The sequence below is a fragment of the Cydia pomonella genome, chromosome 2, assembly GCF_033807575.1.
Source record: "Cydia pomonella isolate Wapato2018A chromosome 2, ilCydPomo1, whole genome shotgun sequence".
NCBI classification, from domain to species: domain Eukaryota; kingdom Metazoa; phylum Arthropoda; class Insecta; order Lepidoptera; family Tortricidae; genus Cydia; species Cydia pomonella.
Window position 1 is genome coordinate 11847667 of NC_084704.1, and position 17877 is coordinate 11865543.

The 17877-nt window shown below is 36.4% G+C and overlaps 1 protein-coding gene across 3 annotated transcripts in view; it reads left to right on the top strand.

The window, feature by feature from the left end:
* Positions 1 to 1213: 1213 nt before the first annotated feature.
* LOC133534363 (protein trachealess) overlaps positions 1214 to 17877 on the top strand; it is a 206787-nt gene continuing 190123 nt past the window's right edge. For 2 of the 3 annotated variants that reach the window (XM_061873468.1, XM_061873469.1), the window contains exon 1: positions 1214 to 2070. In XM_061873468.1, coding sequence (XP_061729452.1) covers positions 1937 to 2070 — 134 coding nt within the window. In that variant the 5' untranslated portion in view covers positions 1214 to 1936. The remainder of the gene's footprint in view (positions 2071 to 17877) is intronic. The other variant, XM_061873465.1, reaches the window with a different exon arrangement.

The following is a 17877-nucleotide window of genomic DNA, read 5'->3' on the forward strand; positions in this document are numbered from 1 at the left end:
GAGTTTTAACGCTTAGTATAAAAACTTTATAAGAAAATTGAATTACTGTATGCTTGGACGTAAAAGCATTTCAAATATTAAGAATGGTTTTATAGATTATTCATGTAATCGTACTCACAAAACCTTCCTGATCGAAATATGAACTCGTGCCAATTTTGAATTCATGAATTGCTTGTTTACGTAAGTAGAGTTACCTACTTTATGGGCCATTAGTAAGTAGATAACGAAGCACGTACGAATCATAAAAACAGATACAAAAATGAATTACTTAAGTAAAATAAAAAGGCCCAATTTAAAATGAGCAATTTACTTAATTTAAAAGTTGCAAATGGCAATAAAATTGCTCCAGTAGACGTTGAGTAATCCTTATAAGGTGTTTAGACTTTTTGAAATCGACTTCAATTAATGGTCCAGACTGAACGAATAATTTACACATATTGTGGTTGAAAAAATGTATTTCAAGTACATAATACTACTCGTACCTGTCATTCGAGATCATTCTCCTGAATATAACAAGAAGTATGAATATAAACCAATGGCGATAATTCAAATAAAAGTAGAATATATACGAAATAATATTACTTACTTCTATTTATATCAGAGGTCAATATTCACAAGTATAGAAAATAAACCTAGAAAGTGAAGTAGGTATTCTCAGTCGAGTGGTACGTGAAGAATAGATAGTTTTCTAAATTCGTCATTAAAATCTAAAAGTATGAATGATCATTTAAATAACTTTGCAGAACAACATACAAGAAAGAAAAATATAGCTCCAGCACCTAATGTTGATTTTTAATTAGAGTCATGTTTATTTAATCGCATCGCATATTTTAATAGTATTGTGTGATGATTGGATTCTGGGTATTGGTGCGAGCTGTCATCTAAGATGTTTGCTAATCGGCAGGTTTGATTGTGATAGCGGGCCGCTGTTGACTCGGCCGTTTCGAGAGCGGAGCCGAGATAAACCGGCCGGATTGTAATATTACGAAACAAATATATATATATATATATATATATATATATATATATATATATATATATATATATATGTGTATATACACACATATATATATATATATATATATATATTTGCGATAGTTATGTAGGTATATACCTATATAAGTATCGTAACCTAACCTTGGAAATAATAACCTATCATCGATTGTTCCAAATGGTATATAGTGTTGCGGACTCCTCTTCAAGACCCTACTTACCTTTTTACGCCTTACCTAGGTTGAAATATATTTGACGTTGTCATGGCACCTGAGATAATAAACATGTCAATGGAAAAATAGTATCTTATTTTTGAGAATGATAAAAAATGTATTATAAATAAATAAAATACGTTAAAATTAAGTATTGTGTTACCGCGCGACGGTAACATATGGTAAACAATAATAAATTGTTAAATAAACTATATTCGCACATTTTTTTTATCACGAAGTTTAAAAGCCACAATAAGTATTTTGTTTTATTTCAGTAATTTAACAAAATCAAAACTAATTAGTAACTGGGAAAATTACATTGCCTCGCATGAAAAAATACCTCAATATTAAGTTAATGATTTTGTATGTCGTAAACCACACTAGTCGTAAGTTATATAATAAAATGACTAGAACAGTCATATGTCGTATAAGTAACAGTTCGCAGGTCAAAATGATCAAATAGAATATTTACGAGTATAACACAAAAGAAAATAAAAATCTTCGTATTGAACGTCGACTCGTGTGAATGTTCTAACAATTTTCATACTATTAAATGCCTCAGAATTTTCAGTTTAAACTTCGAATCCAGTGCTTGCTAGTGATTTTATAGAACATTTTCATAAAATTTTGAGTTTATTCTGATTAGTGCTGAAGTGTTGGACGGTATAGTACAATGGAAGTGCTCGAGTGACTTTTAAATGGTGCAAACGACGTTGATGGATGCGTAAGGCATGGAGCACCCCGGCGGGTTCGCGTCCCCGTGGGCCGCCATGCTCGGCCACGGCATGCACGGCATGGTGCAGCACGAGTACGGTGCACCCATGCCCATGGACCTGCACGTGCCGCAGCCCTTCCCCTACTACCGGTGAGTTTGTGTTGTTGTTTGTGAGTTCTTGGCTCACTATGGTAGGCATGGTGTAGGGCTACTACGGTACGCACACGTTATGACACAGCTCTTTTCTTATTTATTACAGGTAAGTTTGAGTTTATGATACGAACGGATGGATCTTTTTTTGCTTAAGATCATGGCCTGGGTAACCTTAAGTGTTGCAACTTGGATGCTTAGCGATAATTATCTGGACAGTTAATGAATGATTTCGTCGGGGACAGTGCAATACCGCGCAACTAACAAAGTCGAAAGAGTTCGAAATTCAAACAATGTACAAGGTAATTGGACCTTACTGCATTTGTTATTTACGCGGTATTGCACTATCCCCGACGATTTCATCTTCATCAAGTGCCAATGATATGAAAATAAACGGTAAATTATTATACGCATAACATAACAGACACCTGACAACAGGTGTGACCTGTTGACATAGATGTGAATAATTAGTTATGAGGTTAGGTATTTATAAATATGTACTCAGAAAGTTCATCAGCATCACCTGAGTTTTAAATTAAAGGCCACCCCACACTAGCGTCTCCCGAGCGTAGGCGTGTACTTAACTCTATGGCTGCTGCTCGACGCAACGTTGGCGCAACTTCGCAGCAACGCCATTTTCCCATTTTCCATAGCGCTGACTAAACGCCGACGCTCAAAAGACGCTAGTGTGTGGTTACGTGTACTTTTTATTTTATACATTATAATTAGAATATTTACTCGTACACATCCCTTTGCTAATTATTATTATAAACTGGCTTCCGCCCTCGAATTTTTCTCCGCGAAAAGTCTCCGTAGAAGCCGTTAAAACTTTCCACCTAACTTTGGGAAAACTTCCCACCTAAGGATGGTGATCCTGGGTGTTGAAATTCAAATCTTTCTTAGTGGAGGATATAAATATTCTTCAAATATGGTAGGTAGAGCTACCATATTTGAAGAATATTTATATCCTACATCAAACAGTTTTGGCTGAGCGTTGTCTGACAGTAACTAAAGTATGGAACTGATCAGTACATGCAATCAACGCCTCATTAGGTAGATACTTTATGTATTAGCAGGTATGTCTCACATCCCCACTACACCATCGACGTTAATTAAAAACCATTTATAATAGCAACACTACCAATCACGGCGAGCGCTGGCTAGGGTTGGGAAAAAGCGGTAATCGAAAAAGCCGATAGCGACAAAAAGCGGTAAGCTTAAATATGGCGGCGGGCACGCCGGTCGGTTTTGTCGTCGACATAACTTGTCGCATAACCTGCCGGTTTAAGGAAATCGTCGGGATAGTGAAATGATTATCTAATTTGATTTGAGTAGACTGCACTAAAGCGCATACCTTTGCCTTTTTAAGATATATTGAATGATACTTGATCTAAAATAAAAGACGGTACTAAAGAAATGGCCTGAGCGTTTACACTATAGCAAAGCGGCTCCCATATATGTATAAATGCCCTTTATTGTTTTTGTTGTTTTGCTATTCTTATTTCTGTAATAATCAATAGTTATTTGTTTTAAATGGGGGCGAAGTTGTTGTTTAATCCCTCGTACTAATATTAATACTAAGCGTTCAAAATTTAACAACTCAAATTTGCATCTAATTACTTTGCCAATCTCGTGGATATAATGTAACTTTCTCATATATTTTTGAAGTATCAAGAAAGCCTTTAACCGCTGGTGTGGTGAAATAGCTATTAACGATACAAGTGCGGAAAATAGGAAATTCGCAACGAGTGGGGATACATTAAAACACGACCGAAGGGAGTGTTTTAAATCGACACGAGTTGCGAATTGCCTATTCGCACGTGTATCGTAAAACGTTTTACAGTGGCTCTTTTAAAGTTCGACATATGCACAGAAAAGGCTCATTCCCGCACACGTGCGGGAAAATAGCACCATATGTACTGTAAACAATTTTACATTACATATGGTGCTATTTTACCGCACTAGTGCGATAATTAGCACGTTACGTGACTATGTTGAAAATTTAAAGGGCCATACGTACTGTTAAACGTTGTACGATACATGTGCGAAAAATAGTAAATTCGCAACGAGTGGCGATACATTAAAACACGACCGAAGGGAGGGTTTTTTTCAATCGACACGAGTTTCGAATTAGTAATTTACTATTATGTGAACTTTGAATATGATGTCATAAAGACTACTGCATAAGGACAAATTATTAAACTGGTCAAGCGTGAGTTGGCCTTCAGAAAAAAAAAATTCGTTAAACTTGTATGATAAGAAAACTTTGAAGCACGAGTCCGATACACTCTTGGCTAGTTTTCGTTATCATTTAGGTTAGGTGTTTTATTGAGAATTATAAATGATATATTGTTTATCATCTTATTTAATAAAGATTGTTACGTCAAGAAAAGCGTAATGTTTATTGGAAATGCTAATAAAATTATGATGGTGATGTCCATGGTCGATTAGTTCTATCCCTAATATTAAAACGTATTTTGCACAATAGTGAAAAATTACATAGAAATATAACTAACCACCCAGTTATCAATTTAATAAGTAGGTAATATAATTAGCTACTTAGCTAAGTATACCTTTGACAATTTACTGCGCATCAAACATTCACCTGCCAGTGACAAGAACGGCTTATTTATAACAATTATAAAACGATAAGTCATATGATACTATATATACGTGACATTAATACAGGGCGGGAAAGTTCATACATGTCATTTATAACTCCTAAGAATTATAATATAGGTACTTAAATTACTTGCTATTCATTCGTCAAAGGTGACACTCTATATCGATACTAAATATAGAGTTTTTACTTAAGTAAAATGGATTTGTGTTGTGTTGCTGATATGCACTTTACCCCAAAAATTTAGGAGGTAGAGACGGGCCAGTTTTTTAAATGTTATATCAAGCAGAAACAACATACAAATACAAAATTCTTTATTTTTATAAGTTACTCGGTAAATATAAGCTAAGGAATGCCTCACTGTAAGCAAAAAATAGCTTATGTTGGGAGCCTCCGCTCTACCTTAGGTAATATGAGGAATATTAATAGCTAGGTTTTAGTTTTTAACCAGTTTAGAAGGCGCTTTTTCATTCATAATACGATTTAGAGTCGAAGTCCAGTAGTTTGTTTAGTTTATTATAAAGATAAGCCGATAGTACTTTGTACTACTTATGAGCTAGTAAATTTTGTTCTGGTTTTAGGACGTATCCTTATGTTAGCAATTAATCTTTTCTTTTTGCAATTGGGCTTGAAAAGTAGACTTTTTGGCTTTTGGTGTGCCTGTGCACAATGTACAATTTCTAAACCGATAGAAGTCCACTTAATTCATGTAATAGATCAGTAGGGAATGTATTTTTTTCATCATAACTTATAAGCGCTGGTGGCCTAGCGGTAAGAGCGTGCGACTTGCAATCCAGAGGTCGCGGGTTCAAACCCCGGCTCGTACCAATGAGTTTTTCGGAACTTATGTACGAAATATCATTTGATATTTACCAGTCGCTTTTCGGTGAAGGAAAACATCGTGAGGAAACCGGACTAATCCCAACAAGGCCTAGTTTATCCTCTGGGTTGGAAGGTCTGATGGCAGTCGCTTTCGTAAAAACTAGTGCCTATGCCAAATCTTGGGATTAGTTGTCAAGCGGACCCCAGGCTCCCATGAGCCGTGGCAAATGCCGGGACAACGCGAGGAAGAAGAAGAACTTATTAAAGTGCTCGTTGTGCACGTTCAAGTTCTATGAAACGGCTTTTAGCAGCACCTCACCAGACAGATATGCAGTATATTAAAACCGATTGAGCCAACGCTGCATATATTTCATTCAGGATGTGACGTGACTACGTTTGTTTCGTGGTTCATTTTCCTGGCACAATGTGTCCCAGAGTCTTATAAACCCAGAGAAGTTTCCTAATTCTGGCAACCACCTGTTTAAAATCAAACTAATAGATATTTGGTTTGAGCAATTTTACCGATGGATGCCCATCCCTCTATAATCGGAGCCAATACAGGAGATCAGAGTGTATTATGAGATCCGAATCTCGTGAAGGTTGCGAGGAAGCGGCAATACTAAACCACATAGTGTTAAGTGTCAAAAGGTTTATTCTTAACCACTTAGCAATCTGAGCAACCCAAACCCTAACTCAGGACTGGCTTTTTAACTTCTTCCTACGATTTACCGGAATAAACAACTGCAGTATCGTCAGGGTAGGAAAAGAGTTTTGCGTTTAGGAATAGTTATGTCACAGAGATCATTGTTAAAAACCAACAATAATGTTGCACGCACCAACTTTGCTTCTCTGTTACTCTGCAACTCTGTTCTCTGTTACTGGCCTAAAGGTTGACTGGTAGAGAATGTCTTGTGGCATTAAGTCCGTCTTTTGTAACTGTATATTTTTACTGTGCAATAAAGTTTAAATAAATAAATAAACAAATTTTGGACCTAAGACACTACCCCGAGGGACACCGTAAGAGACAGGCTCGTCCTGACTTATGTGTTGTGAAACGTCTGCATAATTATGTATTCACAACAAATTACCGACGAGGTTTAAGATTGTATTTATATAGTCCGAATCCTGGTAAGGGCACTTATTTGTGTGATGAGCACAGATATTTGTTCCTGAGTCATGGATTCCTCTTTCTGTCTGTCGCCGAATGTAGGGCACTGGAGCTTTACATCAAGGGCTGAGCGAATTTGGTCTGCCCACCTCATTGAGCTCCTGCGTCGCGGCTTATCGTTTTCGATTTTACTAGTGATTACCAACTTGTACAGGTTATCACTGTATTTTCTGACAATGTGGCCAAAATACACAAGCACTTTGCATAAGCAGATGGTAGACAGCCTGGCCTGGCTGTGATGTTCAGTTCATCTACGATCGATGAATTAGTGCGGCGTGCTGTCCAGTGTATTTTCAGCATCTTCCTTCAACACTACATCTCAAAGGCATCAATTCGGCTACGGTCAGCTTTCCTAAGGGTCCATGTCTTTGCGCCATATATGAAAATGGAGAAAATTAGAGTCCGTACTTAGGTGCTCTTGGTCGTTTTATCTACACACATACTAAATCATAAACCCTCTATGATGATTAAGATAAACTTTTTTTTGTTATAACAACTTTCTTATCTGTGAAATGTTATTATTGCCTAATAATAACATCGATATTGATTTAATAAACATATTCAAATTTCGAACATCTCTAAAAAACAATTTGATTTGACCTCATTTTTAGTGTCAGTCGAGATTTGTTGAGTGTGTGATGAAATGCCGCAGTGGCAGTTGTACTCGTAACATATGATTTCTGAACACATAAATAGAAAGCTTATAAGCTTATTATAATATATGTGTAGATAAAACAGTGTAAGTATGTAACTGAACCTACATAATTAGGCATATATACATAGGTAGTGACCCTGCCTACGAAGCAGGAGGCTGCAGGTTCGAATCCTGGTAAGGGTATTTCTGTGTGTGTTTATCACAGATATTTCTTACTGAGTTATGGGTGTTTTCTATGTATTTAAGTATTTATCTATATCTATCTATTAGATATATATATCGTCGTCTAGTGCCTACAACATAACCCTTATTGACCTTCTGTGGCGATTGCGATTTGTGAGAGATTGTCCCATAATTAGCCATTAAAATACTTGTGTTTATGAAACTCGCTTTCAGCTGGTTCGATAAACCTCCACTTTCGTATTTTAATGCCTTTCATTATGTAGCAGTCACATCAACTCCCTCTACTCTATTTCTTCTTCCTGGTGTTGTTCTGGCTTTTTGCCACGGCTCGTGAGAGCATGGGGTGAGCTTGGCAACTATTCTCAAGAATTGGTGTATGCACTAGTTTCTATCCGACTGCGTAACGCAAACGATGGTAATTACCCGACAGTGCGACTCAAAGGAGGGTAATGGTTTATCAGTCTATGTATGTATGTGTGTTTGTTTGAATTTAAACTGCCGTGAGTCAAACAGCCTTAAGATAATTTTTAATTGACTTCAATTCCAAGAAGGAGGAGGTTTTGTGTTCGGTATTGAAAGTTGAGGGGTCGGGGGTTGGGAGTTTAGGAGTCGAGAAGCCAGGAGTCGGGGATTGGCGGTTATGGTGTTGGAGTTTCACAGTCGAGGGGTTCAGTGATCAGGGGTTAAGGGGTTGCGAGTTTGAGATTAGATCAGCGGTGGGGCGGAGGATGGATTTAGTGACAAGAATGTTAACCCAGATGGACTCAAATATTTTTAGGAAAGTTGAGGAACTAAATGCTTAATCATAAATGTTTTTCATTTATGCGTCACGCGTCACCCATAAAGTTTTAAGGGCGAAGAATAGCTTTTCGAATTGCGATCCTAACGAAATAACGGTTTTTTTTATGAAATTCCATTTCGGTAGAATACGGTTTCCACTAACTAAATCTTTGATTTTAATGACGATCACTTCAGCATAACATATTCTCCTTTCCTTTTTTCTTTTTTGTGCAAAGTTTTTATATGGTTTACTAAGAATACGTGATTTAAACCGTAAAACTAGTTTATTGTCTTTATTATTCCTTGGTGGCGTTTTGATTTTAATGATTCCTTCATCAATCGATTATTCTTACTTGTCAGAGTGTCGCTAAAGACCCTAAAGTTGTTAACAATATGGCGATAATCAGACGCCATATTTTAAAAAAGAAAAAGAAAACACCATTCAATGTCAAGTCATGTTTAAGTAGGGATTTAAGGTAGAAGTACTAGTGCTCGACGCTGCACTAGTACTCGACATGGGCACTTTATGTCAAAGTGACAAGGATTAAGTTCGAATACAGAAAAATCTTCATTGTTCAAAAACCTATATTTCCATGAAATAAAGTGCCCATGTCGGTGACTAGTGCAGCGTCGAGCACTAGTACTTCTACCTTATATCTTTAGTTTTCATTCTTGGTTTCCGCCTATGGCGAGACTTAAGTCCCGTCGCCCGGCATACGCAGCCGCTGCAACACTCACACAAAATTCCTTCGATGTACAGCAGCTCTGGAAACAAGAATGGATGAGGCAAGCTGACGGCACCCCGGCCGGGAATATCGACCCGACTATCATGAACAAGGGGACCGACCTTCCTAGGAAACTATGGTGTCGCTTAAACCGCTTAAGAACCGGGCACGGACGATGCAACTTCTTCCGGCATAAGTGGGGTTGGAGAGACTCCGCGCTATGCGACTGCGGCATCGAGGACCAGACTATGGAGCACATCATCCAGCGGTGCCCACTCCGCGCATACTCGGGTAGCCCGGATGATCTATTAGACTTGACGCCCGATGCTGTGCAATGGTTGCAAAACTTGGATGTTGCCTTATAAATAATACTGTATATGTATAATTTTGCCTATGTGACTATATCGCCATACGATTAAATAAATAATTCTTGGTTTTTAATTTAGAACTACCATTTAGGATCTACAAAAATTTAATATTTTGCTATCGCAGTCCGTTTTTTAGAGTTTTTATTGACTTGTTTGAAAAGCGACTGCCAGTTTCCTCAAAGTAACAGTAAGGTAACTAAAACTTAAAATATATAGGTATATCAAGACATCTTTCATTGTTCAGCCTCCGATCATTCATTTTAAGCGACAGTCGTTATGTAGGTATATCCCGTTGCTATCATCAAAGGACCTAAAACCCGAACGACACGAATGAATGGAACGTGTATAGTAATCATTGTCCGATGACCAGCGAAATGACAAGGTTGCGGCCATTTTGGTGTAATTTGCGCTGCGCATACGCTTATTACGACGCAAGTTTATAATGGCGGGGACAGCGGCTCTTAAGACAGTCATTCGAATGGCCGAATGGGTTTGGGGAATTGATTTGTGGATGTCGAAGTTTTAATGCTATGAAGGCCTTTAGCAACTTTGTCTTCATGCAGGGAAAATTAATGATCAATACTAGTAAGCTAAGATCACATTTTACTTTAGTAAAAATACAACCAGCTGCATATATTAACCCCGATTTGCTGTGTCTTCTCTTTAAATATCTAGAGAGGATCAGTTCCCTGCAGCCGACTGTAATTTATTCGTTTAGTTGAGAATCATAAATGCAATATAACTTTCGTGTTGAACGAATGAGTGTCCCTATGACAGTTCATTGTTACATGAGGTAGCTGTCAGTCACGTAAAATGTTTTGTAGACATTTTTTCGAAATTTAGCACATAAATTTATTTCGCAATGTTAAATGTTACATTGTAATAATCATTTGTCGCGAAAGGTAGACTTATAAAGGGAAATATCTCTCTCTGAATCTCAATCTCAATCTCTTACAGGCACCAAAACCTTACAATATAGATTAAGTTAGGAAAGTATGTATATACCTCCGTATTTGGATGCAATGCAACAAACTTATCAAAGTACACAACAATTTATGAATGTCGCACGTGTCGTTAGTTTTTGTTTAGTCAGCGATGATAAAAATGGTCATTAATTTGCATGTAAAATGCTTTCTGAAGGTATGATATGCATAAATAATGGATTGAAAATGCTAAGGTGGCTCGCCGTTGTCCAAAATTCTGCATTTTATTTACACATGCCATTTCATTACGCCGTCCTCTTATAAACCCGCAATTTCTGAAAACCGGACGTATAGTACGATAGTTCAGTTTTTACTTGCTGCCAAAAAGTTCCACCGTCAAATCAGAATTGACGATTAATCAATTCAACATAACAGAAGGAAAATTCAACACTCTCTTAGGACAATAAGAGTCAAATTTGGACAGCACTTTGATGTTGAAATATTATGAAAACAACAAAAATACCAATTTGAATTTCAAAAATTGTTCTTATTTTGATCTTCAGTATGGCCTGTTGCATTTGGGACCGCTTCATTAGCGTTTGGTGTCGATTGGAACGAATTTAGTCTGCCTCCTGTTTTCTCTTTATATACATGTATCATCCATAATTAATGACGAACGACTGTAAAAATACCAATGCGGCACAAATGACCCGTATGGGTATCCTTTTATGGTGTTTTACTCGATTGTGAACGAAATTCGATGGATTTCTACAAAATTTTCGCTTAAGTCGTTTAAATGGAGCTTTTTAGGTTGGATTACTTCCAAGAAAGGAATTAGTTGTTTACGAGAAGATATAAAGATAAAAATAAATTTAGTTCCATCGATATTCAAACATGCAGGGCAACAATTACGATCATTTCCGCTGAAACCTTTATTTCAAGTACCTTGCGCACAAAAATGCTCAATAAAAGCCAGCAAACATGCACCTTATACGGGCTCAGAATCTCTACCATCATAAATCGAGGCCGAACTCAAAAAACTATACTATCTTCAATTGGCTTTAATTCTCCTTCACTGCTTCGATCGTAAAATACGTCACAATTAGTCTGGTAAAGACGTGCTTTATTTATAGAAGAAAAACGTCAACCTTAAAGACCGATGCCGTTGCCAAATGAGGGCTTATCCATGTAGACTACGCAGGCCCGGTGTTGATTTTGTTTTTTCAAACCCAATTTGCCGAAGGTATTGATTGCATTAAGCCTTATAATTATGGAAAGGTATTTACGGAAATTGGGATGTTGCGCTAAAATATTTTTTGTATAAATAACGATATCAATATCCGGGTATATTGAGAACCTAATTTTAAATAAACGTCCCGTTAGCTTAAATACAAACTGGAGTTTGGCAAATATGACCATATTAAATTTTCAGTTGACAACAGTAATCATTACCTACATTAACGGCCCCTACAAGTACCTGCTAATAGGAGATTTACAGAAACACGTTGCCTCTACTCATCTTGTGCTTTCAATAAGTGCACCAATAGCAAATTAAGTCTAATTAACTATCGTAATAAATCCCAAGATAAGTAACAGTAGTGCTAAGTCGACACTAAACGTCTTTGAATCCTGAACTTTTGTAGGCAGATAACATTAAGGGCACGGTACTTAATTGGTCCATAGAATTAATTTGGTCTTGTCGCGTGGATTGTCACGTGAATGGTGGGAACTAGCGACATTAATGGTCAATGTTGTATGGAAAATTAGTGTAGAAACATCGACGAACTACATGGTTGTTCATCAAACTGCGGAGTGATTTTTGTATTTAGTAGGTTGGTAACTTCGTGTTTATACATATTAGGATCTGCAAAAGTTTTTGTGTTAAGAATTAATCAAGTTCAAAATTTTTGCGTGTACTGTGTGGAATCTCTTAATAAATTGAAGTACAATTGTATATTTCACTCGTATTTTTTTACAAGGCGTGCGAAAATATTAGTGATTTCCAAAAATTGTAAATGAGCTTTTGCAGTGGCTAGTTTATAGTTTGTAAACTGTCTAATGTAAATACAATAAAGTTTCGTAAGATTTCATTATCAATCAAATAGTATATTAATAATCCGTGACTTTACAAGAAGCAAACAATAATTGACACGATTGAACGCACGTTACGTACGACGCTATAAAATTCGTTAAAAATGCAGGGTTTAAAATTAGAAAAAAACTCACCATGCGTAGGAATTTGATCTTGGCAAATAATGCACTGCTGTTCTTTACTAACTCTGCAATTTTAGCCTGTGTAATGATGTAAGGAATCTCGCTAAGCCAAGCATAACTACGTCATTTACCGTACCTGACAAAAATGGATATTATGCGGTTGTGGGTAGTTTCGCTGTTGACATTGCGGTTATTACGTTTCTGTTTTAATTAAATTCAAATGTGGAAAGTGCATGGACGTGAAAGGTGGATATTAAGGTGCTTCTTTTTTCGGAGTTTTCCAATTTTAATTTTACTTCGCTCGAATTCTTGTTCCCACTGATAAAAATAAATTGGAATTTGATTACTTAATTAATGATCTAATTACAATGTGTAATATTTTTTTTCCAAATAGTAATTTAAACGCAAAATACTAATAGATTTTAGTGTTAGTTTATTACAATAATAATAATTTTACAAGTTATACATACTTAATCTTCACCCATGGGGTTCTCACTCTATCTTTTTGATTTGAGCGCTAAACGTAATCATTTGGTGAGCGATGTTTTTTTTTTCCTAAACAAAAGCGAAACAGCCTACTAGGTATAGCAGAAAAAAATGATGATTTCATGTACCGACTTAACCTCTTCTTGACTCACGTAAAAAGTGTTTTTTTTTTACTTACAGTCATTATATCCAAAAAACCGCCCTATACCCGTGAATAATCAGTTCTTGGATTTTTTTTCGTAGGTCCCTGGGTGGGGTGGGGGGGTCACTGGGAGTGTAAATTCAAAAAGTAGACCGAATCAGGCTCCTGTGTATATTGGAAAAATGTTTTTTTCCAAAAAACGGTTTTTCTTGAATAACTCGGCCATTTTTGATTTTACAGTAAGACAGTGAGGACAATAATTGTAGAAAATTTGATTCTCTACAAGTTTGGTCCTCACAATTTTTCTTCTAGGATCGATATTTTGGAAATTAAACCTGAAAAACGCGACGAATTCAAAATATTATCATTATCTCCTATGTTCCACGTTTTAAGTCTCGTAACCGCCTGACACTGGTCTGCGCGCAGCGCGTCTTATACGTCAGGCTTATCAGTCGAAGGGTCAAGGGCGCTTAAAGCGCTGCAGGCGAGGGCACCCCAGGACAGGAGCGCTCGCAGCAGGCTTAGTTCAACTTTGTAGTATGTGGGCACCGTGCCCGAGAAGTAGTTGTATATACGCCAGCGGCCCGTGGTTGGAAGACAATATCATAATTAAAACATGCTACGTATATCTATATAACTGTAAACAAAAACCATAATACTTATTTTGCTTTACAAAAATCGGATTACGCGCGTAGGTATAGTATAGGAACCCGACTACGACGATTGCGGATTCAAAATCTACTTTCCCTGCGAAATCCTTGTTTTAGTCGAACAATCAGGTGCATGCAAGCAATCCCAAAACAAGAGCTAACAATACCATGGTAACAATACTCTGAAATGTGGTACACGGTATCATTCTGTAATTATTAGAGTTCATCTGAAATAATTTTGCACCGCCTTTAATAGCACAAAGAGTGGAAGGGTTATTATACCAAACATCATTTATTTTCTCCAAATTTGCCATGCGGAGTTATCTTGGCCCGACTTTACTTCTTATTCATGACATGACTGACTTAGGATATCATAAGGGCAAACATTGTTCAATGACGTTATTAATTTAGGTACAATAAAGACGTTTCGAATGACACCTCATTTGTCAAATTATAATTAGTACCAATTTTAGAGAGAAAGAGAGACAGGATTAGAGCCGGCGTAGCTTTATTCGACGTTCATTAAAAGTTTTGTAATATACCTACTTGAAAATAAGTTTCTATCAAAAAATACATTTTTTAAACAAGCTTTTATCGCTGACTGTACTTTTCTTTCCACAGGCGACTATAAATACTCATCGAGAGAGGTTGCGTTGTTCTATCACAGAGGTCTAATGACCACCTTGCACCAGGAGGTGCAAGCAGGAGTCTCCATCATCAGATCAGCTCGATTATCTTAGAAGTTTTTGGAGAAACAGATAAACTCATACTGCTTTTGCTTTGCTGTACGAGTAGTCGGCTAAGATATAAAAAAAAGATACTTACTTCGTTTAGTCATCACCGCGAACTCACAATGGTCTTAAGTGCCATAAAGGCGCTTAAGTCCTTTGAGCCGATCATAGCTATATTTAACAATTTCCAAAAAAACTAAACAACAGACAAGTTCTATGTAACTATCAAACCTGCTCACAAAATTTCACCAGGGTCGGTAACACCTTCGCAGCGGCAATCAGTGTAACTCGTAACTTAAGTTTTTTTTCTCTTAAGTCCGACTTACCCTTAATGGGGGAATGGTCATTTTGTGCCTATTTTCTCTCTTAATAACTTCGAAGCTAATTATTTTAAAATTATAAAAAAATAATTTTGAAATTCTCATAATAAGCCATTCCATTTGACATATAACACGATATACTTTGCAAAACTTTTATTTTTATTTTTCTCGTTTACCCCCCAAAAGTGGCCCCTATGTTTGAGATTCATTTATTTAAGTTACATGTCCATCTTTGGGTCACAGATTTACAAATATGTACCAAATTTCAACCAAATTGGTCCAGTAGTTTCGGAGCAAATAGGCTGTGACAGACGGACAGACGGACAGACAGACGCATGAGTGATCCTATAAGGGTTCCGTTTTTTCCTTTTGAGGTACGGAACTCTAAAAAGGTCACTTCCGTGGACAATACAATCAAAGTTAACGACTCTGGTAAATACATATCCCGTTTTCTTATTTCAGTCTCAAGTACTGAAAAAATTTACCCCGCCTGTAAAGGTGCCTCGTAAAAATTAGCTTTACGTTGCCGTAACTTTGCGATGTCTAGTGGGATAGCTGGCAACAGAAGAGCTAACATTAGGCAAAGGGAATATTCCCCAATTATATGAAAGTGGCTGACAGCAGTGTAGTTTTTACTAGTCCTAGATTAGTTCATAGCCAAAAAAAAAAATTTTGATTTACCCCTCTGACCCCGGACAGACGATACTTGATGGTATTTAGTGTTGCCACATTAATCATGTAAAAAAAACAGTTGGTAATGGTATATGAACTTTATACCATATTTCATTATAGTTGATCGCTGGTTGTGTTTCGACCGTTATACTCTGGTTGTCGGTGTCGTCAATATCCGTGGGTGGGCACAGTACTTATGGTATTTAGCATTTAGCGTCAAAGAAATAAGACATCGTTTGAAATTCGTCACGCATCACCGGCTGAAAGACAAATTAAATTACTTTACTGTCTCAACTCATAAATGTCAACTCCTTATATAAAACACAAAGTAAAGCGACAGTGGATACCGCAAGACTGTCTATTCTAAAAAAACAACTAATTAAAAGTATTGGCTGATCAACTTTTATGAAAAGCGACCTAAGCGATAATTAGTCCACCACTTTGTTGAATTCTTAATTCAAAGTAATCGATCATTTGAAAAAACTGCTTGCATAATTACAAATAATTGTCGCATTCTCTGAAAGGGGAAAGAAAGATAAATAAAAAGGTAGAAATAAAAGAAACGTGCCAAAGGACAAGGCAATTGGGCACAAATGAAAGGGCACAGGGCAGAAGCGACAGCGACAGAGAAAGGAAAGGAGCTTGCCACTTGAAACACGTTTTAGTTTGATATTAGGAAATTCAATAAGGATCTATAATCTTCCCTAGATAAATTTAAGTATTCATTATTATAATACCTCAGCTCTAATATATTAAAAACTTAAATGAAATTACTTATTCACTTACAAGAGCGTTGTATGTACATTAAATTATATTTTCATTTCTCATGCTCTGAAAGAGGGTCGTTGTTGTTCTAAGAAGTATGCAGAAAATGATACGTTTCTGCACTAGAGCTTTGTACTTTCTAAGTATTTTTTTTTCTTTTTTTTACAATAAGCAATAAAAATTTTGTATTAAACGAATTTGTTGTACAATTTCCATTATGATAATTAACTCCCCATTCCTTAAATAACGATATTTTTATCTAAATTGTTAATTGAACGTACCCTCAAGAAATACTACTGAAGTTTTTTAAACTGTGTTTTTTATTAATGCACATGTATTTTATTTACTATGGTGCCTTTCACCCGAGTTAGACCCTGTACTTTCATTTTGAATACGAGCAAAGTATCTCGACAGAAATGGGTGCCTTTCATCCCTTGGTTAACTATATACTATTCTTCTTGTCGTGTATAGGTTACGTTTTTCATACAATGGATCCCCACTAAAATTATTAAATCCTTATTTAGTAATTACCTGCTTTATCGGTTTATCGTTTTAATATGTTCTATAAAAGACTCGTGTAAAAAACCTATATTGCAAGACCACTTGACAAAGAAGCTACATTTCGAGCAGTTTTTATGTCTAATAATAATAATAAATAAGTACTTATCTTTGTAATTATTTATCGCCCAATGTCTATGTAATCCTGTCTAATTACAGCAGCCATCTTTGTCATTTCAGAATAGGTTTTTTAAATGACTGTTTTGCTTTGAATGCACTTTTATGGTGGTCTGGGTAATTTTATTACCCACTTAAGTATTTATTGAACTAAACTAAGGTAGTTGCTGGAATGTCGCGGACGCAACTCTTGATTACAAATCTTGCGTTTTTAGGGTTTTGTAGTCAACTAGGAACTCTTATAGTTTCGCAATGTCTGTCTGTCTGTCCGCGGCCTTGCTCCGTGATCGTTAGTGCTTGAAAGCTGCAATTTGACATGGTAATAGAAATCAATCATGCCGACAAAGTAGTAAAATAAACTCTAGTAAAAAAGTATTTTCTAGGGTATATACCTTCCCATACACGTAAATGTAAATGGGGATGAATATTTGTATTCTCTTTAACCCTATGGTGTGGGGTGTCGATAGATAAGTAATTAAAAACAAATACCTACGTGTTTTCAATGACGATTTTTCATGAAGGGAACATTTTGGGAAATAAACGATTCGAAAAAAAAAGCGTGAATGTAAAGCTTAATAATAATGTAAATGAAAATTCTACAGTACAGTTAAATGTGGCTGTTGATATCACATTTTAATCGCTTTAAGACTCGCACGATCGCCAAATCTTTCGTCGCAAGATTCGCGTGGCGTACCATATCTTTTATTCCGTTCTAATTTCCTGACTTCACGCCCCCTCTTAAACACTATCAATGTCTAATGAATCCCAGTGTAAAGGCAAGCCACACTTATCCGTATTGACCATATTACTTTGTCACCGAAATAACGGAAAGGATAAAAAATAAATGGTTTCCAAGATAATATGTAGTATGATAATGTAGTAGTAAAGTCTTGTTAGTTAAGATCTTG